The sequence below is a fragment of the Oryza sativa genome, chromosome 2, assembly GCF_034140825.1.
Source record: "Oryza sativa Japonica Group chromosome 2, ASM3414082v1".
Classification (NCBI taxonomy): Eukaryota; Viridiplantae; Streptophyta; class Magnoliopsida; order Poales; family Poaceae; genus Oryza; species Oryza sativa.
The window spans coordinates 5,042,815-5,068,348 of NC_089036.1; the positions used below are offsets into that span (position 1 = coordinate 5,042,815).

Sequence of the window (25,534 nt, forward strand, 5' to 3'; positions counted from 1 at the left end):
CAAATGTATGTACACAACGAGAGTCCACATCAGCCTATATATGTACCAGCAAAAAGGCTTCCATGGCCGGCAAGCAAAAAAAGAAATATCAGTAGTTAAGCTGAAAGTGAGAGAAGGAGAGCATGACACGTGTCTGCTCTATGGACCCATGGTAGGAAGAAAAGCCAGCCATGGCGAAGCCAGCGACCTCGTCAAGCCCGGACAACGGAGTAACTTTTATTATTGGCAATTTTTATGGGGCTTTATTAAGGAGCTAACCATGATGTATGGTGATAGCGAGTTAAGGTGACCGTCCGACATGCCCGGGAGCTGGCTCTGTGATTAGAGGGAAAACCAAGGAACAAAGAGAGAAGAGATACATCTTTTTTAACTTTGATGGATTAACAGCTTAAATTAGGGAACATCAAGGGTGGTGACATGCCATCACTGTGAGCTACTCTTGCTAACTAACAAAAATGTCAGCAAAGCAAAGAGCAAAGCCATGCAATGCTAACTGGAAGCTGAGAGCCTGACAGTGATGACCATCCGAGGACGAAAGGAAAGAAGAATTGATACTACAGCTTAGCTATATGGACTGTCACTACTGATTAAATTAGGCTACTTAATTACTGTATATATATTTCTAAGCAAAGCAACTAGCTGGTACTAGTAGTGTTAAGATTAACTCCTAGTTGTGACTGGGAGGATGCCGACGAACTGAGTGGTAATCTGCAGTGAATGGCATGTGGCCATCGAAATGGATCTTGCCATCTGCATCTGCAGGAAGCTTTCTTGTTCTGAAATTCTTGCAGTTCTTCCTCCCGTTCTTGCATTTCCTCATGACAGCCTCCTGATGATCATGTTCAGCCTTCGCCGTTGCTCTGGTTACACTGACAGAGCTAGCTTGATTATCCTGCTTGTCACACAAAAAAAATTCAGCAAGTTAAACCTCAGATAAGTACACTGCTGTTCATCGATCCATCTCAAATCCTCAAGAGCACAAGGTGTTTTACTGAACTTACCAGCTTGGCCTGAAGATGGTCTCCAATTTCATCGACTTTTCTTGCCATTGGCAGCTCTGAAAAGAGACAGTGATAATTTTGTGAGTGACAATCTTCGAGCAACAAAGACCAAATGGCTCAGAAATGGGAAGTTTTGCCTGAAAATGCTGATGATCTACCTCTGTGTGCAGTGGCAACGAAGGAGCTGAGTGCAGCAACCATGAAGAACAGCAAGAGCAACAGGCTGACCCAGTTCAGCTGCTGCATAACTAACAAACCTACTACCTAAACTACCTACCAACCTCTGAACTCTGAATCTAGTCTCCAGAAAAATCTCTGAATCTGACTTCAGGTATAAATACTACTATCACAACGAAGAGAGGAGAAGAGAGAAAGCAATACTGAAAAGACAGTGGTGGTTTTATATATAGACGTGGAGGAGTTCATCGTCAGGTCAGATGAAGAGAGGCAAACGATTGGTCAAAGTTGAGCGTGCCCATGCATCTACTAATACTGCACCTGTACTTTTTCTTGCACTTGTTTACACTGATGTACTCCCTCTATGTTTTACAATGTAAGACTTTCTAGCATTGTCCACATACATATAGATGTTAATAAATCTAGACACATACATATGCCGGATGTGGACAATGTTAGAAAATCTTACAGTGTGAAACGGAGGAAGTAGCTAGGTGCTAATTACCACTTGCTCATTTGGGGCTAAGCGTAGGCCTGTCGATTAGTCATTTGTCAAGCTGCTGTTACCGAAGATGTCGTTGAAAACTGTAAGAAAAGAAAGGTGCCTCGATCTCTCCGAGAGGCTGCTGCTGCTGCCATTGCTTGGATTTGAAGATTCTGCGATCAAGTCGTGGCTTCCGATGAGATTGAAAATTCAGTTGGGTAATCCTTCCGATGATTCGGTTCTGTGGGTGTGCTCTGAAACCGTGAGTTAATTAAGCCATTGCTGCTGATTAATCAATCGATTTAATACGAGGTGATCGAAGCGTAACACGTAGTGAGCAAGTAAGTGTAGCAGATGGCATCCCGTGAGAACGAAGGAAGGTAAACCGATGCATGGATCGATCGATTGCATGTTGTGGTAATATATACAAGTAGCCGTCGTTGCTGTGTCGGTGGCAATTGGAAGAACACATGCATATGCATGGTGTTCTCCTCGATCCGGTGACGAGGGCTTGGTGTAGGGCGGTAAAAAAAGAAAAGCTCAAGGCTCGCAAGCTGCTCTACCTCGACTCTAGCTCTAGAATTCTTATTGTAAACTAGTGGATCAAATATACCATTTAGTATACCATTAATATGTATCCAAATAGCGTGTATTGGTGTCATTATCATATATTTATCTTATTTATTTTTCTTCTTATTTATCAATATAATTAAATAGAAATTACTATTTTTATGGAGAGATTATCCTCAAAATATATGTATATACTACTCCCTCCATTTGTTATTGTAAGTCGTTCGACCTTTTTTTCTTAAATCCAAATCTTTTAAGTTTAGTTAAGTTTGTAGAAAATACATTAACTTTTTCAATATAGAACAAACAAATTATCAAAATTTATTCAATGTTAAATTAATCTGTGTTATAGATATAATTTTTTTATGTAAACTTGATCAAACATAAATAATTTTAACTAAAGAAAAAGTTATATGATTTATAATATGAAATAGAGGAAGTACTTATGAGCCAACTTTATTAGTTGAGCTCGAGCTCGATCGAGCACGAACCAAGCCTGACTGAAAGCTCGAGCTGAAGGCCAGCAGGTGAGCTCGGCTCGTTGACGGCTCTAGCTTGGTTGTTGGTGCTAATCATCATGGATTGATTCCAAGATGAAGCATGTGTACTGCTAGTGTGATGGTACAGAGTAGTGTTAGTGTACCGTACGTGCTGGTCACGAGGAGAGGACGTTGAAATTCGAAGATGAGAGATTACCAGGGCTGCCTAGGTGCTCTCTGATCGATACTTCTACGAAAGAATCAAATATTGCTGCACTAAATAGTAAGTAGTAGTAGTGTGCATTTTTTATGGTTATGGTTTGGTAAAAAATTTTAACCCTACATATCACATCGGATATACAGATACACATTTAAAGTATTAAACGTAGTCTAATAACAAAACAAATTACAGATTCCGCCAGGAAACTGTGAGACGAATTTATTAAGCCTAATTAATCTGTTATTAGTAAATATTTGCTGTAGCACCATATTGTCAAATCATGACGCAATTAGGCTTAAAAATTCATCTCACAATTTCTTGATGAACTGTGTAATTGATTTTGTTTTTTTCTATATTTAATACTCTATGCCTATGTCCAAACATTCGATGTGACAGCGTGAAAAATTTTGTTTGAGAATTAAACAGGCCCTATGTATACGAACAAGTAGGATGCAACGAAAGTAACAGCTCTGTTCAAACGGACCGACCGACCGACAGACAGACACAGTCAACTCGGTCTTCTGAAAGGGATCATAAATTCTTCTCTCTTCTTTTTTTGAGAACAGGGATGACAAATTCCAAATTGGAAATACACTTAAGGCAAATTTTATAAAAGAGATAACTAATAAATATACTAATTCTAATATACTACTAGTCCTAATATTTATTTGGTCAATCTACTCTTTCTCTCTCCTTTTATCTTGAATTTTGTGTAAGGGTTATCTCTCTTATTTTACCTCTCTATTTAAGCTTATGTGGTATCTTGAATGTTTATAATAATTGCCATTATGTACATATCACGTAGTACTATGTGGTGTTTTTAGTTTGTGGTTACTAACTGCCTGCCGTCATTTCGTTCCCTCATCTCCTTTCCACTCAGCGAAACTGGATGGATATATGGTTGAGAGGAGAGGAAAGAAGAAGAACAAGAAGATAAATAAAACGAGATAAATCATAAGCTATTAATGTATGATCAATTATGTATCAATTATTTTAAACTTTAAAATCGATTAATATGGTTTTCTTTTCTAAATCATATTTTTATAATTTCTTTTGGGTAAAATACTACACACCTTTTAATATTTAATTGTTAAAAAGCGCCCGTGAAAAATAAGTGAGTTTTTTTTTTCTAAACTTGCGCTGCTGAAGAACGCAGCTTAGCTAGGCTGTAGCAAACTGGAAATTTGGTTTGGGTAGGCAGTGAAATTTGGCTGGTTGATTGCAGGACGTGGGCGCACGGTCGGTCGCGCGACGGTTTTGGAATTTGGAGGCAGGGGGGACACGAGGGCGTGCGCGGCGGATCCGATCAGGGCGCCGGCCGTCGGTGGCCGCGCGCCGTCCAGGTGGACTCCTCCATCGATCCTCCTGACCTGATGATGTTGGCGGCACATTCTTCTCATCATCCTCGGTTCAGACTACACTCTTGATAGATCACACAGTTTGGGTTAGGGATAAAACGTTTCGGAAAGTTTTTGGGTTTCTCGAACGTATTTGGAAACGGAAAATATCGGTGGGAATTTTTTTTTCCAAAAGGTTTCAAAAATAAAAGGGACTAGCTAGCTATCACTCGACAGATTTTTTTTGTTAAAGCTCACACGTTTTTTCAATTATAGGATTGGACTAGCTATTGTTTACTTGACATACTCCCTCTTTCCAATGTTTGACGCCGTTGACTTTTTTAAACATGTTTGACCGTTCGTCTTATTCAAAAACTTTTATGAAATATGTAAAACTATATGTATACATAAAAGTATATTTAACAATAAATCAAATGATAGGAAAAGAATTAATAATTGCTTAAATTATTTGAATAAGACGAACGGTCAAACATTTTAAAAAAGTCAACGGCGTCAAATATTTTGGGATGGAGGGAGTATTTTAATAGATTATTATATTGCATTGTATTTATTTCCTAATTTAAAACAAAAATATTAGTACCAACATATATATACTTGAAAGTTACACTGTAATTATAATATAATTACAGTGTAACTATTATGTAATTATAGTATAACTATAATATAATTATATTGTAACTTTAATTATAGTCTTATTTGGCAATAAAATCCAACAACACGTTATATTTACTAAAAGTTACAATGTAACAATACTAAAATTACATTGTAACTACGGTGTAATTATGTAGTATCTTAGAATATAGTTTTTTTAAGCTTGAAACTCGATGTATTCCTACGAATAATATCTGAAAAAAAAAATCATGAATAGCCTTCCCCTCGGACACGTAAAACGGAATGATGAATTAGCACATGATTGATGAAGTGTTTGCTATAAATACTGAAACATATATAGATTAAACAACACAAGTTTTAGCGGTCTGGAAAACGTGCATGCAAAAAACTAAGAGCAAAAATTGGAAAGATGGAGTAAAGAACACACCCTGCTGGGGCCTGGGGAGCGTCTGCTGTAACAGAACGGGTAGGCCTATGGAAATCCAACCAAGCTTTCGAGGACGAGAAAACGAACCAAACGCATTTTATTTTATTTTATTTTGAAAGGAAGCAACGCATTTTTGCTATAACAGGTGTCAGGAAAAGACGGCCGGTCTGTGTCTAATCTTCAGCTCTTCCAAGCATATTACGCAGATAAAACTATAGCAACAAGCATTTGTGGCATTTGTCAAACACGGCGTGAAGCTCTTAGCTCACTGGAATTATGTCATAAAAATGACCACAACGCATAAAATACCACCACAAACACGGTGTCACGACTTCAGACTTTCACAGACAAATTAAGCAGAAATGGGTGTTTCCCCGTAAAACAAGCTGGAAGATGATCATTGGCCCATTGCCATGGAAACCAGTTGCACAGGGTGCTCCGATCCATCAGTCTGCCAGTTGCACGATCAACGATCTTCTGTCAAATTTAACTGCTGTATTTGGCAGAAGTTAGCACTGTTCCAATCAACAACCGTAACCAGGGCTCCAGGAGGCCACCACAACTACAGCAAACTAAACGATCTCCAGTATCACAAGATAAATGGCAACCGAGAGAGTTTGCTTATCACGGATCGCTTACTTTCCTGCAGGCACATCTCTTATGAAGCATCAAGTATCAACCACTTGGGGAAAAAGAAAAAGAAGATGCTTATGGACAAATAATTATTTCATATTGGAAAAAAATCAAGAAAAACAATACAAGTCCCCCCCATTGTAGTGAGACACGCCTCCAACGACCAAACCAATCACCCGAATGAATTAAGTTATACAAATGGACTACATACAGAGAACCCCAACGCTAACCTTTTTGGTATATATATTTTTCTTCAGCTCCCAGATGCAGTTGTTACTCTGAAACAGTCGATATATCTGACGGACTTCATCACCCCACCAAAGCTGTTACACCATGGATCAAATTAGTCAAGAAAACATGTTATATATCAACCCTGTAGAAATAGTTGATACATACACAGCATTATGGTCTTAAAGAAAAAGAAAATCATAGGTCAACAAGGTAACCATACCGGTCAACGCTTTTCCTTGGCCGATCAGGCTGATCGACACTAGCCCGTGGTTGGTCCACACTCTTTCTGTTTTTATCCCTCCTATCTGTGCTGCCCCTTGATTTGTCCCGGCGATCTGTGCTTTGTCTGTGATCTATGCTTGGCCTTGTTTTCTCCCTGCAGTCTGTGCTTTTCCTAGATTCCTCTGTGCCTTCAGGGTTTGTTTGAGTATTATCTGATGGACCTGAGCTCTCTGGAGATTCATCATATAGGGGTGGCGATTTTTCAATGGCCCCAACAAACTTCTTTAGATGCTTAATGTACTCTGGGTACAGTTCCAAATTACAGTGGTTTCCTCCTTTGACCCATAGAGGCTCATACTTTACTTTGGAAAGCTCCCACAATGCCCTCCCATGGGAACAGTCGACAACTTCATCAGCTGTACCCTGGGAAAAGAGATTGTGTTAGTACCTTAGCATCATCAACTTTCTTCTACATCTTGATTAGAATGAATAGGTTCTTTCTCACATCATAAATCTGTTGCCAAGTAAAATAATGTAGCAAGCGGTAGTCATGATAAAGCTGATGCTGCTAACAGAATACTTGTCCCGTGTTTTCAGAATATGTTGCCCTCAATTGCCAGTTTTTTCATCTCAGTGAACTGAAAAAACTTCTACAGGCATTCACATTTAGTTTCCATGCCATCTTTTTAAATGCATTGCTAGCACTGCTTCTGTCACATAAGCACACTAACGGCACTAAAAAATAACAGGAAAAAAATAAACTAAAGGCTAGGGTGTAGGTCAATAAAAGAATGGTCCAATTGGTAGTTAAATCACCAGAACTGCTTCATTAAACTTCACTTATGTAACATTACAATTATCACCATGCACCAGTGTACATATATGAGGAACATACATATAACTGTTGTTGATTTCATATTCCAATGATTTAATTCACTATGTGAACATACAAACAAGTGCATGAGCACATGCACGCCATGCACAAAAAGAATCAAATATATATAATAATAATAAGATTTGCTGTGAGGATGAAATGGTACTCACATGAATCACTAACACAGGGCATCTGACTAATGGAATTTTGTCAATATTCTGCAGAAATAGAGATAAAATACAGAATTAACTAAAGTTAAGTGTCAAAAAAGGTTGACATAATGCAAATTAATTACCTTGTATATGTCAAACCAGTATGTATGTTTTACAGGATACATCACTCTTAAGCCAGATAAAATTGGGCTATGCAGAACAACTGCCCTCAAATGAGGCAAACGGGAGGCTAAATCCAAAGTAGGACCACTACCCACTGATTGTCCATAAAGAATGATATTCTCCTCGGAGGCTCCATAGGTTTCTACAAGACATCTGTAAACGGCTTCTATATCAGCGTAAGTGTTGTGCTCACTGGGCTGCGGTATTAGATAAAAAATAAAAGGTTAATACTATGCACATCAAAGAGATTCGGCATAAAATATGTGTATACAAAAATCTTACCTTCCCAGAAGATTGCCCATAACCAGAATAGTCATAGCTGCAGAATGAAGACGGAAGGTATTAATTTAGAGCTACAATAAGCCTTAAAAGAAGAAGCTCATCGAGTGATGTCAGGTGGCTTCATTTGATATATCCTCCTAGTTGTGGGTTGTGAAACTTTCCTTGTGCAAGGTGCTAATATTACATTAGGAGTAAAACATGGAGTTATAGATGCAACACTCAACCATATAAGCTGGCAAGGAACGGATTGATCACTTAAGACTAAAACTATAGCCTCATAAATGGTTACATCAGTTGTTAGTTTAGTCATCATGGACCATGTTAGCAGGAGCCTCTATGGTGGCCTAGAACTGCATTACGCAGTCAAATACTAGCAACTAGTACACATGCATAGTCTTGGTAAAAAGTAGTGAGCACATAAAAAGCACAAAACTAGGTTCAACAGACAAATGACATAGCTATACACAGACAAACAAATAACGATTATATTAGTATCTATGCTAGGAAACAAACAAAAAGGCGAAGTTAAAAAAGGAGGAAAGGACAAGCCAATTACTCCTAACCACAAAATATAAAATTAGTTAGAGCTGCAAGATCCACTGAATCAATCAATGGTTCTCCCATCAGCAACGCCAATAACCAGACCACACATCATCTAACAATTCACTAGGCCAAACCTTCACAGCATAATTTCCACCACAATAAAGGTAATCTGGCAAGGAAACACAATAAAGAAAAGAGCAAAGGTCCCTTCATCCAATGTATCAAGTAACTTGGACCAAAGAACAGAAGCAAACAAACAAACAGAATGGTGATTTGTGTTATCTCTTCTCTACCTCTGGGTACCCAGCAGTACTGACACAAATTACTCAACTGTTTGAATGTTCTCGCAGAGAACCCACAAGGCCATGACCGGACATTTGCAGAACAATATGGAGGTTACCAAAGACAGATGGCAACCCTGACATTAACTCTTCTATAAGAGCTACAAGAGGGAAGAAAATGAATGCATGTAATAATATAGTGAAAAGATTTGTTAACTATTGGTTTCCTCAACACACTTTATTAATAAGTAACGGTACAATTTCATGTACACGATAATTCAACCAAACCTTCATTGCAAACATTTTCTTTTCACTACAGCCATTGTTTAACAAATCTAATGAAACAGTAGATTAAACTCAGCTAAATGTTAATATCTAACAATTAATTGAAGAAAATTATCCAAAGCTTCAAATTATGACCTAAGATAGTAACAAATCAAGTATCCAAAAGCACCGAGCTCCCCACCGTCTCCCATAGAAAAAAGCGATTCATGAAATACCCGTACAGAACCAGATAGCGATTTATCAATATCATTCTTGCTACCCAAGATCAATAAAAAGTCAAAAAATTTCACCTAAGTGGACATGCTTCACCATCTACATCACCAAGAGTAGATAACAATTCGAACACAAGAAGCTATCCCAATCAATCATTAAAAAGATCGGCTTCAAGGGAAAAAGAAAAATGATCAGATAACCCCATTAGCAAACACAAAATATACATGCCAAGATGCAACAGAACACACGAGATCATGAGTCAAAAAATTCACATGGAATCAGAGACTTACAGCCTGCGAATCCTAATCCTACAGCACAGAACACTATTCAACATCAACATCACACCAAAGCATCAACCTAATCGAACGAGCCCTGATGAAGAGAAGCTAGCGGCATCCGTCGAAACTACAAAACAGCCATCCTACTGATCCGCCCGGAAAATCTAACGTTCCCAATACTAACTAATCCTAGAAAATCGTAGCTTCGAGCCTTTGATCCAGGAAAATACGCCCCACCCGGAAGATCCGAGATAGAACTCGAATCCACGAGGGCGACAGAGCACGGCATCTCCCAATCTAAAAAGGCAATCCACCCAATCGGGGCGCGCGCGCACGTACCCCATGAGGTTGACGTTGAGGTGGGCGCTGAGCTCGACGAAGAGCTCGAACATCTGGCCCAGGTCGGCCGCGTTGCCGTGCGAGTAGAGCAGCGTGAGCCGCGCCCCGGCCTGCCGCACGTACATCGCCACCACCTCCGTCCCCCGCTTCGTCCGCAGCCGCCTCGCCTCCACGTTCCCCCTCCTCGGCACATCCGTCAGCTCCACCACCACCCCTCCTCCCCCTCCATCCTTCTCCACCCCCACCCCCGCGCCCGCCGCGGCGGGGGGAGGCGGGGCCTCGGCGCCGTACGACGGCGGGCTCGGCGGGAAGAAGGCGAAGCGGGCCGCGACCGTCGAGGTGACGGCTCCCATCGGAGGAGGAGGATTGGTAGGGTTAGGGTTAGGGTTAGGGTTTGCGCCGAGGCGGAGGAGGCGGAGGCGGAGAGGCGGAGAGGGGAAGAAGGCGACGACGGGAAGGAGGAGGAGGGGAGCGCGTTTCCGTTTCGTTTTGGTTTTTTTGGATGCAAAGGGGAGGAGGGGGAGGAGGAGGAGGAGGAGGAAAGGGGGCGGTTTGTGGGTGGTTAATTGTTGAGGTTTTTAATTTCAAGAAAAGAAAAGGTTCATCCCAACAACCAACAAAAAAAAAGTTGGAACTAGAAAAAATGGTTTGATGGTTTGGTATAATTGGATGATTTGGTGCAAATAGATCCATGGGATTTTGGTGTTATCCTTTGCCAGCATGTTTGTATGCTATCTGTAGCAGTGTTTCTTTTTTTTAATAAGGTGTAAAGTTATGGTTTGTTTTTATTTGTATGATCATTACTATTATCTAGAAAAGGCTGGAGATATTGTGTTAATAAAGTTTGAGAGCTTGATGGTTATGTATAATGGGATGATTTAGTATGAGTGGCTCCATAGATTTTTGGTGTGATCCTTCGCCAATATGTTTGTATGTGAAAGAAAATGCAAAGCGACGGCTTGTTTTTAGTTGTGTGGTTAAATTCATACCGGCTTAAACAGATAAAAACCTAGCGTTAATGTTGCTTCATATGCACCTTGTTTAAACTGAAACTCATCAGTTATTACACATTATATTTGCATTTATCAACTACCGCTTTATATTCGGAGAGTTCTCATGCGCACGCTAAGACTGAATTATGAATACCAAATTCACTCCAAGAAGACATAAATGATAGATATGATCATAACATGAATCCCAATTATCTGCAGTTTTATTCAACGTGCACATTCCATCATCATTATCATCTCAATTCCCTCCACACTTGGAAACATGCCATTCCCATACATGCTTAGTACTTCATCCGTTTCAAACTGTTTGACACCGTTGACTTTTTAGCACATTCTTGACTGTTCGTCTTATTAAAAAAAATTTGTGAAATATGTAAAATTATATGTGTACATGAAAGTATATTTAACAATGAATCAAATGATATAAAAAGAATAAATAATTACTTAAATTTTTTTGAATAAGACGAATAGTCAAACACGTACTTAAAAAGTCAACGGTGTCAAACATTTTGAAACGGAAGGAGTATGAGTTTTTGACCAATAGAAGATGGACCAATTAAACACACGTGGAAACTCTTATCGCAATTCCTTACAGTTCACCTAACATGATTATCTTGTAACCATGTATTGGATCATGACATTTATCATTGCAAATCTTTACAAATTCATAAATAAAGCACTCACAAATACATGTGGTTATTAATTACTTAAGTTAATTAGTGACAAGTGCAACCACAAGAGCATCATTAATTTTCTTTTCTAAAAGAGTGGGTCGACATGTCCATGATCCTAATTAAGAACAAACAGCAGCAACAGACGGCCGACACCATCATGGTGCAATTCTGAAAAAGCAGAGGGGCCAATCCTGCAGAAGATGCGCTGGATAAGGTGGAGATTATGGGGAGGGAACGCAAGGCTGCCTACCCCCGTGGAGGCCTCACCATTATCGACAAAGAGATGCTTTTCTCCCTGCTTAATTAATTAATTTAATCCCGTAGCAATCGGGGCCCACTCCCTCTGACAGGTGGGCCACAGCTGTGCTAGGTCCCACTGTCAGTGTGAGTAGTATAAAGAAGCCCAGTCCATATTAGTGCTTATTTGCAGTGTTACGTTAAATCAATCAATCAATCCCTTTCTTGATTAATTTAGTAACTTCTCTAATGGGGAAGTGTCCTTTTTAGAAGAACAAGTCTAACCTAACCTGTTTTTCCGAAGAAATTTGTTTAAATTGGAGTACTAGTAGTAAGACATTTGGGCAGAAGACACGAGGTCAAACCGACGTGTTTCCCGGAGTAATCAAATGGTGGTCAAATTACCCTGTGCTGGATGATAATGACAGTTTGGCCACAGCAATTCTCAACTCACACTGCCTCCACATGACAATGGATTCCATGAATTGAAAATGTGCAGGAATCTGGGTTGGAATGTGCACATTTTCATCAGCCAATTTCTTCAGAGTTTTTCTCACAGATCTGGTCCACACACCATTTTCCTAACACTGAACATGATCACAACAAATAGGGCAATGAGAACAAATCTTACACTGTGGCAATTTGTCATTTGTCGATGCTGTAGCAACTAGCAACAAAATGCCTGAAACATCACAACTTGGCTAGCACCATGCTACTATACATGTGTTGGAAACATCAGAGATAACGGGCATCAAATTCTCATCCACAGGTTTGGTTTCTACCTCGCTTAGATAAGCTCATATGACAAAAATTAAAATGAAACATACAGAGAGGAACGATTATTCATTGGGTAGGAGCAATGTTATATGCGGACTTTACTTTCTTTTCCAAGAGGGAAACATGCTTATCAAGCATGGACACCACTGCCTCAAACTCGGTCACCTGCTGGTCTATCGCATCAATCTGCGATACATACTCACCAAAGCTTTGGTTTTTCTCATTCAGTTGTTCTACGAAAACCCGCAGGCCGGATGCAACATCTCCATAGTTATTGTATTCCTCTGCTACACGTCGATTCATTTTCTCAAGTAGAGAAAGCTGGCTGTTAGTCCCCTGCAGTGAATGAGATCCAAATGAAAACCCAAGTCTAATAAATAACCACACCACTAAACATTAAGCATAGGTTCAACTGTTGACTCACAGTTCATAGTGAACAAAAACTGCCATATTTTACTTCAAAGTCCAGATTGAGCAACCCATAAGCTTTAAATGTTTAATGGATCCACATGATTAGGTGAAGTTATGTGAAGTAATCATTTTCATATCATTTATGCACACTTATGCCGGCAAAAGAACTTTGCTGTCGAAAAGCTCATTTATTGCTGAAATGATGATAACAATTTGTTGGCGAAAGCGAATAATTGAGAGGTAGTACAGTTCTCAACAACACGGAACACCAAATTCAAGTGAATAGCCTCTGGTTGCTTCAAACCAAAGGTCTCACAATATCATTGTGCATAAACTCTGCATGTTTTGATTCCACATGCCAAAGAAGAGTGAATCAATGTCTGTTAGTACTTGTGAAATACGAGTTCATGCAATAGCACCCGATACCTTCCTTCCCCACCGTACTGTGCATGCCATTTTGGCCGCAAAAGATGCACTCATCAATCTCAAAAAACAACAACTAGCTAAACTTTGAGTCAGGCACACTATGAATGACTAAAAAAACTCAGCTGATTTTTGACTTGCTGCTAAAATGTGAAACAATTCCATGAAGTGGCACGCGAGTAGCATCAACCAATTGCCCAATTCAATCATGTGAAGTTCACACTAATAACTAAACTCTGAACATTCCCATTTATCGTGGGATACCAAGATAACTGGAACTGCTACACATCCTTGGGAAACAGATTGGGATATAACAATTGGAGCACCTGAACTATATAGGTGAGACAATCTAACTATAAATTCAACGCATATTCCACGAAAAATATAGCTAAATTTGGCACTCTAGGGTTATCAACTCTGCTGCGATTCACAGAATTGTAGGGCAGGCGCCGGCGAATTCTACGACGGCCCACCGTGCAACCGCGACCAGCGAGAAACTACGGGTTCAGGCCGCCGATTTGGCCGTCCATGGATACAAAGACGAGGCGGAGGTGGGGGCGAACGGACCTGGAGCTCGCCGCGGACCATGAGGGAGACGTTGGTGAAGAGCTCCGCGAGCGAATCCGCGAGCTCGTCTCGCTCCCCCGACGCCGCGGCCGACATCGCCGGCGGTCCCCTGTGGCCCACCCTTCCTCCTCCTCCTCGGATCGGAGCTCCGCCGTCGTCGCGGCGGCGGCGGCGGTGTCGAGTGCTCGGGATCGGAGATTGGGATTTGGGACTAAGGCGTGAGTAGGCTTTTGGGCCCAACCCCATTGGTTACTCGGGCCCTCTTGCGGAAGACGCTCTCTTGGGCCCCCACTGGAGCTGGTCCTACAGTTCGGGCCTCGTGGATGGACGGCACGGCCCGGCCCAAATTGGGCGGTCGTCGAGGCCTATGTAGCCGTAATGGGCCCGGCCCAAAACTGCACGATTCACCCGCAACATCTTCTCCCCTCTCCTTCCTCTGGCGGCGGCGAGGCGGAGGGCGGCGGCGCGAAGTGGTCAGCCAGAGCACGGTGCCGGCGGCGATGGAGATTCGCCGGAGGCTCCATCGGCTCGGCTCGCACGACGCCTGGTGACATTTTCTTCCCCCTCTTCTTTTTTTTTTCTTTTTGAATTTTCATAGGAAGTCACAAAGTCCGCGTTCGTCGCGTTATTATGGAGTTAGCGTAGAACTGCATCTCGGATGGGTTAGGGTCTATGCGGATTCTCTTTGCGAATGTGGCTTAAGACCGAAATTTGGTTAGATATGAGAAGAGCAGTAGTGGAATGATTTATCTTCTCTTTGTTTAAAAATGAGGGAGTATTTCGCAAGCCTATGCATATCTTAGCAAACAGAAGATACTATGAGAAAAACACATCTTAAGATGTATTGCACATAAATTACAGACATGTTCTTATGGCCTATCGATAAACCCACATTTCTCGATTAAATGTGACAGAAATCTTAAACATGGCCAGAATATGTATAATTTTGTGAAATGTGCAGGTTTATGGTACTTTTATAAAGTTAGCATGTTTTGTGAAATGCATGCATTTGAGTTTGCTTCCTACTATTTTCTAGAAAGATTTTTTTTCTAGATTGCATCCTACAGATAAATATATGATTAAGAAACTCTTCTTTCAATCTCAAAATAATTTAGGAGAAATGAATTAGAAAAATTTGTTGTACATGTACATACTGTACTAAGCACAACTATTTTTATGCTTTTGTTTACCATACATTTTTTACAGGATTTTGACTTCTTTATTTGATCATAGTACAAGTTTAATTTTACCAATTTATTGTGAGTGAAGTTGATTTTTTTACTCGGTGGGACCATACTACTACACATGTTTTCCCAGTTGCAGGTGGGTCCTAGTCCCACATATTGAATTCCATCACATTAAAATGCTCTGACAAAGTATGTGTAGCTCTAGACTGCTAATAAGTGCAATTGTGCAAACTGCAATATGTATTAGTACTATGTAATTTTTAGTAGTTATGTTCCGCAAAATTTACTTGGGTGTAAATGCCAGAAAGTCGGAATGATATTGAGTATGGTGCAGAGAGAGTTTTATGCTATCTTACTTTTTTTGTTAGGAGTTTTATCCATTTTTCTGTCCATGTTAAATAACCAAATTGAAGATATTGTCAAGACGAGTTCTGTTTCAATAAAAGAAGACAAAACAGCCACTCTTTCAATTTGTTGTGAACACTGAAAACACAAGCAAACGCTAGACATACTAGCATCATATAAAAAGAAAAAGAAAAATACAGGCATCAGCCAATAATCTCTTCTTAGAAACGTATTTCTTGGATACGATGCAATTTTGTTTTCCAGTTGTCTCGTTCCCACTCTACCTTGAGTTCATGGTGTTGCATCGTGACATTGAGCTTCTTGAGGGATGCAAGAAGCTCCAAACCTTTAGGAACCTCCCTGAGGGATGGGAGCGACAGCAGAAGCAGCACTTCCAGCCTAATAATGGCCCCTTCCTCAATGACTAGCCTTCTCAACTCCTCCAATTTTCCCAACCAAAGAGTCCTCAGCTGAGGAAACCATCCTGCACGGAGAATTATGTCCTCAGCCCAACATCCCCTGCGTATGCTCAAAAATATCAGATTTGGCACGCTTGATGATATTGATGGGAGTGGATTGGTGTCATTTTTGCAAAATGTCAGTGTCAGGTACTTGATATTTGCACCATACTCACAGAACACTGGTCTTCGGAATGTCTCATTGTCCCAGCATCCTCTGATTGTGAGCTTCTCTAGCTTTGTACATATAGGATTGAAAGCATTAAAATCCAGAGGTTCATTCAGATCGTTGGCGCTGATGACCAAGTCATAAAGGTGGTTCATATTTGATAAGGAAGAAAACAGTGTTGCACAGTCAGCACGACAAACATTCTCGACACACAGAAGCCTCAGCTCAGGCAAGTATTTCAGTAGCTTCACCGATTCCTTGGTTGCTTCAACAGTCTGGAGAGTCTGCAGCTGTGCCAAATCAAAAGCACAGTCAGGCAATTTCACACCACGGAAGTAACGCAATTGCCTCTCTTCTGGGTCATACAATTGCTCTGCAAAGATGTGCCTCAGCTTCTTTAATTTAGCTACCTCTCTTGGGAGCCTTTCAATGTTAGTTGATTTCAAGTCCAGAGTTTCCAAATTGGTGAGCTTTTTAATTGATATTGGTAGGGACTTAATACGTGTCCTCCTTAAGCCAAGATAGCGCAAGTTGAACAAGTCCCCAATATTTTCTGGAATCTTGTCCAAGGGTGAGTCTCGTAGTTCTAGAACAGCAAGGTATTTACACCTGGAAATTAGTAAGGTTAACAACTGATAATTAGCAACTCTGTTGGCTGCAATGAATGTCCGGAGACGAGGAAGGTCCATGCTTGATTTTATCAGCTGATTCACCTGATCAAAGTTTGACACTAACAGCCGGCGAACATCATCCTTCTTTTGAGTTTCAAGGTTTATGTCCGCCAGACCAAATCTTTCCTTCCTAGAAAAGGAGAGTGCTAATTCCCTCATAATGTCATGCATCCTGCAGCTTACCACTCTACCAATCTCATCGTTCTCAACAAGTTGCATCATGCTTTGTTGGATCAGCTCAGTGAAGTAGCCGTCTGCAACCTCCTCCAATGTACTCTGACCTCGCTGTATTACAAAGCCCTCTACTATCCATAGCTTGATAAGAAGCTCACGCTTGAAAATATAATCTTGCGGGAACATACTGCAATATAAAAAACAATTCTTGAGATGCCTTGGCAGGTACATGAAGCTTATGCTCAGTGCGCTCCTTACTTTGTCTAGGCCAGGGTTGTCCTCCAATTCACACTTGAATTGATTGTTTATTCTTCTCCATACTATCTCTTTTGATTCCTGTACAGCCAATACATTTCCTATTGCATTAATTGCCAACGGCAAGCCTCCACACTTATTTACAATCTGCCTAGACAATTCCTCCAAATGAGAGGGGCACTCCATATTGCTTTTCTGGAAGCACCTTCTATGAAAGAGTTCAAATGCATCATCATTGCCTAGTGGATTAAGCTTCATCTTGTACATTTCTTGAGCCAATGAAGCAACGTCATTATTCCTGGTTGTGATTATTATCCTACTTCCTTTCTTATCATCCATCAATGAGTCAGATAGCTCATGGAAAGCTCTAGTATCCCATACATCATCGAGTACAATCAAGTATTTCTTATTTGACAAAACCTCCTTTAACTCATCATTCAGCTTACCATGGTGCATAGTGTCAAGATCAGTGGGGATTTTGCTTTGGTCCTCGCTCAGCTCTTGAATCAACTGCCTTAATATAGCATTGATGTTATAGTTATGTGATACTGCAATCCATGAATAACAGTCAAAGCTCTTCATTCCCTTCTCCCAATCATAAACCTTCCTGACTAGGGTTGTTTTACCCAATCCACCAAAACCCCATATTGATATTACTGTTCGATCTAACTCCTTGGGATCTAGCCATCTGCCAAGCAGCTCCATGTCTTCTTTCATCCCAACAATGTCATCTCCTTTAACGGCATGAGGAGAACCATTAGATGACAGGAGATGAATATGAGCACTATCACTAGTGTTGTCAAGTAATTCATTGAACATTTCTCGATAATCCCTTTTCAGCTGTGACAAGTGCTTGATCTCTTCCTCGATATCTTTAAGCTCAATAGCGATGCGATGAAAAGCAGTTGGATAGAAGAACTTGTGTATTAACCTTTTAAAATGGTTTTCATGTTCAAGAGCTATGTTATAGCTGTACTCATCTGTTATGTCCTCAACACGGTAAGCGACCTTCCGCACCCTTACTATCCAGCCTTCAAGAACTTTATTGCTGTAGATTTTTGTTCCAACCTGGCTCAAGAAATGATGGATCATGTCTAATTCCCTCTCGATGTGCTTTGCAGTGTATGGTAGATCTGGGAGCCGTGCGGGTTCTTTCTCTAGGTAAGTCCTTAGTGATGATACTCCAAAAGAGGTAACAAGCTTGCCGAGAGCTAGGACTACTGCTGCCTCTGCCATTGTCTGTCTTCACTTACTGACTGATGTGTTACTTCTTGTGGATATGCAAGATTAACCGGTAAGAGCTCCTTTTCTTTTAGCCTGTTGAACAAAATATGATATCCCAGCTTTATTGTCTGTCTTAGTGAGGCACTGAAAATTTGAAATGAACATGGTGGTGTATGTTAATGCTGGTTGGTACTACTTGCTAATTTCCGTTTTAGTACGCCAAGCTATGTATTTCATTAACTAGGAATTTGATGACTTTCGGTATATTTCTTGGCATCTTGCTACCGGCATATTTGCTACTAAATTTTATTTTGAGTGGTTCAAAAAAAATTATCTTTTCGGAGATTTTTTTTCAGTAACCGGATGAGGTACATATGAGCTATTAAGATTTGCAGGACCACATGCTTTTTTTTTTGAGTAAAAGATCACATGCCTGTTGATGATGCGCAGTTGCAGATATGATCCTTTGGGACAGGAGGGGAAGAGAGAAGAATCCTCTGCGATCTGAACGGTCTCCCCTGCTCCACTGGAAAATAAGCTCGTGAAGAAAGAAATTAATATTCATTGTCCAGTGTTCTGAACCCAAGTTTGCAGTTAAAGCATGTAGCAATCACCCTGCATGTAGTCACAACTCAAAAAATGAGATGGCAAAACTAAGTAGTCACAGCTCAAAAAATGTCTAATTCTCTCTATATGTAGTATGGTACTCGAGAAAAGTGATGAACTCACCTGATGCTCAACCAAATCCTATGATGCCATTGAAGACCAAATTAATCGCCATGAAGTGAACAGTGGTTTCAATGATGTGCTGAACATTTTGTGGCAGTTGAACACAGGAGGCTTGAAGCAATATATTGAAGCATCAGGTCAACTCATCCTTAAATTGATTGGATGTTTAAAGGTACTATACTACTATGTTGTTGAACTCTAGGGTTTTGAAGTATTATTTCTAGTGCTAATCCTCACCTGTCCATTCTTAGATAAATAAAATACCTATCATACATGGTTTCTTTGGTCAAACTGAACTATCTTTGCGAGACAATTTGTGTTTGCTTGAGTGTAATGAACAGACTACCATAATAAGAATATAAAAGCCAAAAGGTAACTGTGGGTATTATTGTATGGGTGATACCATGGGCTTTGTAGAATAAACTTCTTTAGAATGCTTTGTGTTTTGGTTTTGCATCATTGAATGGTGACTTGGTGAGCTCAGTACAAAGTGTTCACTGTTCAATTGTGGATTGTATCTTGGAAACGGTAACCATGCATATCTGAAGTTTTATTTGACCATAATTAAACGCTCATATTTCAAGTGGGGAATTGTGTAAATTGCCAATATGCAGCAACATGAACGAGAATGTTCAGTACTCACTGAGTACGTGGAGATGTGGAGTTATGGGGCAAGTTCTTATCAACTGACACAGTAAGATACTAAGATCTATCAATGTTACTGCGTTGTTAGCAGCTGTGAAAAAAAGGTCTATCATCATATAATCTAAAGAACAGTTTTGCTATTATCGGAAGAATAATTTTGCTCGAAATATCATCTATCATTCTCAGCTCAATCTTTCGCCTACAGCGGTTTACAAGCCGTGACCTTTATTAGCGATAAAAAATGGATAAAACATATGCTCTTAGTGACGTAAAAATTAGTCGATGTTCAAAAATAAACTACTACAATAAAAAAAATCAAAAATCAACTCTAAAATTAAAATCCAAAATCCAAAATTCGGTTGGGATTGAAAAGCCGTAGAAGGGTTGATTGGATTTATGCTATGCCATCACTTGCAGTTGCTGACGGCCACATGTACCGGGCAACGAAGAGAGGGAAATTTAACTATTTGCCACTCTTGTGACATAACAACTAACGATTTGCCACACCGTGTCTATGACATGTGGGCCCTCATGTGTCTGACATGTGGACTCTCATGTGTCTATGACATGTGGACCTATTGGCAAATCGTTAAGCACCACTCGTAAGAGTGGCAAATAGTTAAAAACCCTACGAAGAGAAGCCTTCGCTACCGCTGGTTAAATGGTTTGATACGACAAGTCAGAATAAATGTTTTACGGGCGCTCAATTCTATAAGCTTAATTTGGCTGTGAATGTAGGCAAACTCTGGGATTTCTTTTTTTAAAAAAAATTGTTTCTTTGCATGCCATTTAAATAGTTATGATTTTTTTTAAAGAAAAATGACAATAATATGTCACTTTAAAAATATATAAGCTTAAATTTAACTTTTACAAATTACAATGAAAAACACAAATATGACTGTGAGAACATGTATACAAATTACAATTAAATTTATTTATTTTACAATTTATGAAGATCAAATTTCAACTTACATGTCTGTGAGTTATATATTACATACTAATATATCTTATCAATTTTTTTTATTTTTTTACGACAATTTGAATGACATGAATCAACGAGGGAACATCCCTTGACGGATTAAAATCCATTTCCGTGATATGGGCCTAAACTTTCCGACATGCGGGCTCTCTCAGAGGCCCATTTTCTCTGCGTAGGTGAGCAAAGCCCACTATGGCCCACAGGATTTGGCCCACTATGGTCGGGTCGATCACAACATAGGCCATCCAAAGCCGCGGCGCCGGGGAGCGACGCGGCCGCCGCCGGTGAGCTCGAGGGTCGTTGTGCACGAGCTCCGGCGAAGAGGAGCTCGAGGCAAGTAGTGCGCCCGCCGGAGCTGGAGGGGTTGCCTCGGCCCTCGAGGGAAGCACTCGCGGCGGCGGCCATGCCCATGCACGGAGCGAGCCGCGCTCGCTGACGACCGCCGGCGTGCGGCCGTTCCTGCATCTGCTCGACGGTCACCGCCGGCTGCCGGGACCGCGGGAACGGCTTCCTCGGTGGTCACCGGCATCCGCTCTGCTCACCCGAGAGAGAAAACGGAGTGGCGGAGACATGCCGCCGGCGCCATGGCCGACGCCACGCACCGTCAGGCAAGCCGCCGAGCTCCACGCCCGCCTCACCACCTCCGGCCACCTCCTCCTCCACCCGCCATCCGCCCGCCACCTCCTCAACTCCCTCGTCAACTGCCTCGAGCCCCATCCCCTCCACCTCCGCTACGCCCTCCACCTGTTCGACCGAATGCCCCCCTCCACCTTCCTCTTCGACACCGCCCTCCGCGCCTGCTCCCGCGCCGGCTCCGATCCACACCGCCCCTTCCTCCTCTTCCGCCGTATGCGCCGCGCGGGCGTCCGCCCCGACGGCTTCACGTTCCACTTCCTGTTCAAGTGCTCCTCCTCCTCCTCCCGCCCCCACTCCCTCCTCCTGTGCACGATGCTGCACGCCGCCTGCCTGCGCACCATGCTACCATCCGCCGCGCCGTTCGTCTCGAATTCTCTCATCCACATGTACATTCGGCTCGGGCTCGCTGCCGACGCTCGCCGAGCTTTTGATGAGATCCATGTCAAGGACGCGGTTGCCTGGACAATGCTGATCAGTGGGCTGGCCAAGATGGGCATGCTCTGTGACACGCAGCTTCTTCTATCTCAGGCTCCAGTGAGGGATGTGATCTCGTGGACAAGCTTGATTGCCGCCTACTCCCGTGCCAATCGGGCCAGAGAGGCTGTGGGTTGCTTCAAGACCATGCTTTCTCATGGCATTGCACCGGACGAGGTTACCGTAATCGCCGTGCTCTCGGCATGCGCAAAGCTCAAGGATTTGGAACTGGGACGTTCCCTGCACTTGCTTGTCGAGGAGAAGGGGATGCCGACGAGTGAAAATCTCGTGGTTGCGCTCATCGACATGTATGCCAAGTGTGGTGATTTTGGTCATGCGCAACAGGTTTTCGATGCCCTGGGTAGAGGCCCAAGGCCTCAATCATGGAATGCTATCATTGATGGATACTGCAAGCATGGGCATGTTGATGTTGCACGGTCTCTGTTTGATGAAATGGAGGTCCGTGATATCATCACATTCAACTCGATGATGACTGGGTACATCCACAGTGGCCAGCTTAGAGAAGCATTGCTATTGTTCATGAGTATGAGGAGACATGACCTGCGTGTCGACAACTTTACGGTGGTGAATCTTCTAACTGCTTGCGCAAGCTTAGGTGCATTACAACAGGGCAGAGCATTGCATGCTTGCATTGAGCAGAGGCTGGTGGAAGCAGATATATACCTTGGTACTGCACTGCTGGACATGTATATGAAATGTGGGAGGGTCGACGAGGCAACCATTGTTTTCCAACGGATGGGCAAGAGAGATGTTCATACTTGGACCGCTATGATCGCAGGTCTTGCATTCAATGGGATGGGTAAGGCTGCTCTGGAGCATTTCTACCAGATGAGGTGTGATGGCTTCCAGCCTAATTCAGTTAGCTACATTGCTGTTCTGACTGCATGCAGCCACTCATGTCTACTGAATGAAGGCCGTCTGTACTTTGATGAGATGAGAATCTTGTACAACATACATCCTCAGATTGAGCACTATGGCTGCATGATTGATCTGCTGGGACGCAGTGGGCTTTTGGATGAAGCAATGGATCTTGTCAAGACCATGCCCATACAACCAAATGCTGTCATATGGGCCTCCATTTTGAGTGCTTGCAGAGTCCATAAACACATTGACTTAGCTCAATGTGCCGCAGAGCATCTTCTGAAGCTAGAACCTGACGAGGATGGTGTCTATGTCCAGTTATATAACATATACATAGACTCTAGACAATGGGAAAATGCGTCAAAGATAAGGATGTTGATGGAAGAAAGGCAAGTTAAGAAGACTGCAGGATATAGTTCTATTACTGTGGCTGGGCAGGTGCACAAGTTTGTTGTTAGTGACAAATCACATCCACGGATATTGGAAATCATTGCAATGCTGGAGGAGATTTCACACAGGTTAAAGTCATTGGGTTATTCACCGCTTACATCACAGATAACAGTGGATGTGGATGAGGAAGAGAAAGAACAAGCGCTGCTAGCACACAGTGAGAAGCTGGCCATTGCTTTTGGCCTCATTAATCTAGCACCAAACTTGCCGGTTCATATCAGAAAGAATCTGAGGGTATGTGAGGACTGCCACTCTGCAATCAAGTTGATTTCCAGGCTTTGGAACCGGGAAATCATAGTCAGAGACCGGAGTAGGTTCCACCATTTCAGAGAGGGAACATGTTCATGCAACGATTTTTGGTAAATACCATTTCATAGGACACCAATTTTTGTGTGTGAAAAAGCTGAGGTTGAGGAACACTGTGAACAGGAGTTCTCACCTAGTCTCCTTAGTTTGGAATTGCTTTTGAATTTCTGATCACCAAAGGTACTCTTTCTTCTCCTTAATTAGATTCTTGTTGCCATTTTGATACTCTAATACCAGTAATATGCGTTTTCAGTAAAATGATGTCAGCTGTGTCGAGCATCACAATGCTCTCCGTTCATCCTCAAGGTTGGTAGTTGATGGGCTTTGTGGGTCGTCAAAATCTTTTGGATGGGCCGGCACACCGCCTCTGGGGCAGTTCAGGGGCAAAGTGCCAAGACCAAGACGGAAAGCAAACGCAATAGGCCAGCAGCAGGCAGATTGTCAGAAGGGTCATCTTCCTCCTGCCACCCAGCCGCTGTGATGCTCGTATGACTAATCCCGTCATCCCTGGCTTCCGCTCACTTAAGGTAAAAAATCCAAATATCGCTGGCTCATCCTGCCCCGCCTAAAAGTAGGAGCATATGTCATTATTCTGTTTACCAGTTTGGATTGCGCTCTTTTTTTTTTGTCCCCTAATTTCTTCTGTTTGTTGGATGACTGATGTCCATAACTGGAGTAGTGGAGTAGTAATGATTAACAAATAATTAGTTCTTCAGGAGCCTCAAGAAATCCATGTTTCTGAAAATGATCTTATCCAATTGTAAGCTCAAAAAGTTTGTGTTTTTTAGGTGAACATGATACAGATTGCCCTCGTATAGCCCTATGTTTTCCTCTTTCAGTGAAGCAAAATCCATGCTTTTTAGCAAGGTCTACTCCCATGCCTGCAATACCAGATGATGTAATATGCAATGGAAATTCCAGTGCAGAATACTAATTCTTTGCTGTTTGGTGTGGACAATGGGACAACATTCAAGACGGAATCAGGCTATTCGAGCATTGGTAATTTTGGTTTCTGTGGGAATGCTTTCCTGGAATCATTAATGCATCTGGTGGATCCTTTAGCAGTTCAGAGTTGAACGGGCCAACTTTGGATATTGAATCATCGGCATTTGGCTTGTTGAGTCAGCTTCCCCGAAATTTCCTATTTTCAGACCTACCAGAGGATTTCAGCCAAAGCGCAGGTACATTGTAATGACAATGTTGGTTTATTTTGCTTTGTAATCTGAGTATGTGCTAATTAAGTTATCTACCCTACTGTCAATCGAAGAATATGCTGTTTTCCTGTATGGCTGGCTGATCTTTGCAATGGCATTCATCTAGTGTCTGCAGGTTGAGCAGCCATTGGCCATCTGTACATACATGCTTGGCAGGAAAATTTGCATTTGCTAGCCTTTTGTTTGTTAGTAGCTCTAGTATTCTAATGTGACAGTTTGGATGAGTTCTCTCTCTCCGGAGCAGGTAAGGGGATCTGTCTTCCCTATGCTTGCTTCATTGCTGATTTTCTCCTATGGACAGAATCTGGATTGGATGGCTACCATTGCTGCCTGGGCTGAAGGAACCGTAAAATTTAAGGGAAAATATAGATCCTTTTCCTGGAATATTTCTAGTTAATTTGTATCCTAGACAGTAAATAAATGCTTAGTAATTGCAATTTATTCTATATGACGAAACAATTCATCTGCCAATCTATAAGCTTATTTGATTGATTGACGTGTGCCGCGGTACATGCATCAATTTCTCAAAAAAAAAAAAGATTGATTACAGCAACAGTTATCTGAAGCATTTCTCCCTGTGCATGAACTAGCGGCCCTCCTGTTCTTCAAAATTTTTTTACACAGAATTTTTGCCGCTGATTGTTTTCCCAACGCTTATAAAAAAACAATTTCTCAAAAAAAAATCTACTGTATTGTTTGGACCAATTTTTCTACCTACTTGTGAAGTTTATGTTTCAAAATATTAATCAAGTAAACAATACATCTTAATTATCTGCGCAGAAGTCTGTTTTAG

At 41.6% G+C, this 25,534-nt stretch overlaps 5 protein-coding genes and 1 long non-coding RNA gene across 10 annotated transcripts; 2 read left to right on the top strand and 4 right to left on the bottom strand.

Moving 5' to 3' along the window:
• Positions 1-356: 356 nt before the first annotated feature.
• Positions 357-1,362, bottom strand: LOC4328573 (uncharacterized). Its single transcript, XM_015769549.3, has 3 exons — positions 1,160-1,362; positions 1,002-1,057; positions 357-892 (listed from the first exon to the last, which is right to left on the bottom strand). The coding sequence occupies exons 1-3, from the start codon at positions 1,245-1,247 to the stop codon at positions 668-670; spliced, it is 369 nt and encodes a 122-aa protein (XP_015625035.1). The 5' UTR covers positions 1,248-1,362; the 3' UTR covers positions 357-667.
• Positions 1,363-5,564: 4,202 nt separating this feature from the next.
• LOC4328574 (uncharacterized) lies at positions 5,565-10,348 on the bottom strand. 3 transcript variants are annotated; one of them, XM_066307200.1, is made up of 7 exons: positions 9,845-10,348; positions 7,906-7,942; positions 7,584-7,820; positions 7,459-7,506; positions 6,413-6,837; positions 6,192-6,284; positions 5,565-5,818 (listed from the first exon to the last, which is right to left on the bottom strand). In XM_066307200.1, the coding sequence occupies exons 1-6, from the start codon at positions 10,195-10,197 to the stop codon at positions 6,215-6,217; spliced, it is 1,170 nt and encodes a 389-aa protein (XP_066163297.1). In that variant the 5' UTR covers positions 10,198-10,348; the 3' UTR covers positions 5,565-5,818; positions 6,192-6,214. The 3 variants fall into 3 exon arrangements, with proteins under 3 accessions (XP_066163297.1, XP_015627217.1, XP_025879054.1); XM_015771731.3 differs by having other exon boundaries at positions 5,565-5,971; XM_026023269.2 differs by lacking the exon at positions 5,565-5,818 and having other exon boundaries at positions 6,037-6,284.
• Positions 10,349-12,380: 2,032 nt separating this feature from the next.
• On the bottom strand, positions 12,381-14,143 carry LOC4328575 (biogenesis of lysosome-related organelles complex 1 subunit 2). Its single transcript, XM_015768195.3, has 2 exons — positions 13,944-14,143; positions 12,381-12,878 (listed from the first exon to the last, which is right to left on the bottom strand). Exons 1-2 carry the CDS (start codon positions 14,037-14,039, stop codon positions 12,609-12,611), a joined length of 366 nt encoding a protein of 121 aa, XP_015623681.1. The 5' UTR covers positions 14,040-14,143; the 3' UTR covers positions 12,381-12,608.
• A 197-nt stretch (positions 14,144-14,340) lies between these two features.
• Positions 14,341-19,446, top strand: LOC136355064 (uncharacterized). Its single transcript, XR_010739130.1, has 2 exons — positions 14,341-14,490; positions 18,324-19,446. It is a non-coding gene; the product is annotated as an uncharacterized lncRNA (long non-coding RNA).
• On the bottom strand, positions 15,697-18,294 carry LOC9272257 (disease resistance protein RPM1). Its single transcript, XM_015768858.3, has one exon. The coding sequence runs from the start codon at positions 18,292-18,294 to the stop codon at positions 15,697-15,699; it is 2,598 nt and encodes an 865-aa protein (XP_015624344.2).
• Positions 19,447-21,047: 1,601 nt separating the features above from the next.
• LOC4328576 (pentatricopeptide repeat-containing protein At3g62890) lies at positions 21,048-25,297 on the top strand. Of its 3 annotated transcripts, XM_015770100.3 has the most exons (4): positions 21,048-23,707; positions 23,781-24,054; positions 24,502-24,708; positions 24,848-25,297. In XM_015770100.3, the coding sequence occupies exon 1, from the start codon at positions 21,350-21,352 to the stop codon at positions 23,582-23,584; it is 2,235 nt and encodes a 744-aa protein (XP_015625586.1). In that variant the 5' UTR covers positions 21,048-21,349; the 3' UTR covers positions 23,585-23,707; positions 23,781-24,054; positions 24,502-24,708; positions 24,848-25,297. The 3 variants fall into 3 exon arrangements, with proteins under 3 accessions (XP_015625586.1, XP_015625579.1, XP_015625578.1); XM_015770093.3 differs by having other exon boundaries at positions 24,502-25,297; XM_015770092.3 differs by lacking the exon at positions 24,848-25,297 and having other exon boundaries at positions 24,316-24,813.
• The last annotated feature ends 237 nt before the right edge of the window (positions 25,298-25,534 follow it).

What these genes read in the sequence shown, in the direction of transcription:
- LOC4328573 (XM_015769549.3), bottom strand. Translation starts at nt 1,247, where the DNA reads ATGCAGCAGCTGAACTGGGTCAGCCTGTTGCTCTTGCTGTTCTTCATG. An exon ending in CGTTGCCACTGCACACAGAG is followed by an intron (nt 1,058 to 1,159) that starts GTAGATCATCAG and finishes GTCTCTTTTCAG; the next exon opens with AGCTGCCAATGGCAAGAAAA. An exon ending in ACCATCTTCAGGCCAAGCTG is followed by an intron (nt 893 to 1,001) that starts GTAAGTTCAGTA and finishes TGTGACAAGCAG; the next exon opens with GATAATCAAGCTAGCTCTGT.
- LOC4328574 (XM_066307200.1), bottom strand. Translation starts at nt 10,197, where the DNA reads ATGGGAGCCGTCACCTCGACGGTCGCGGCCCGCTTCGCCTTCTTCCCG. An exon ending in CTCAACGTCAACCTCATGGG is followed by an intron (nt 7,943 to 9,844) that starts GTACGTGCGCGC and finishes TTCATTCTGCAG; the next exon opens with CTATGACTATTCTGGTTATG. An exon ending in GCCCTGTGTTAGTGATTCAT is followed by an intron (nt 6,838 to 7,458) that starts GTGAGTACCATT and finishes CTCTTTTCCCAG; the next exon opens with GGTACAGCTGATGAAGTTGT.
- LOC4328576 (XM_015770093.3), top strand. Translation starts at nt 21,350, where the DNA reads ATGCCGCCGGCGCCATGGCCGACGCCACGCACCGTCAGGCAAGCCGCC.
- LOC9272257 (XM_015768858.3), bottom strand. Translation starts at nt 18,294, where the DNA reads ATGATCCATCATTTCTTGAGCCAGGTTGGAACAAAAATCTACAGCAAT.
- LOC4328575 (XM_015768195.3), bottom strand. Translation starts at nt 14,039, where the DNA reads ATGTCGGCCGCGGCGTCGGGGGAGCGAGACGAGCTCGCGGATTCGCTC. An exon ending in TGGTCCGCGGCGAGCTCCAG is followed by an intron (nt 12,879 to 13,943) that starts GTCCGTTCGCCC and finishes CATTCACTGCAG; the next exon opens with GGGACTAACAGCCAGCTTTC.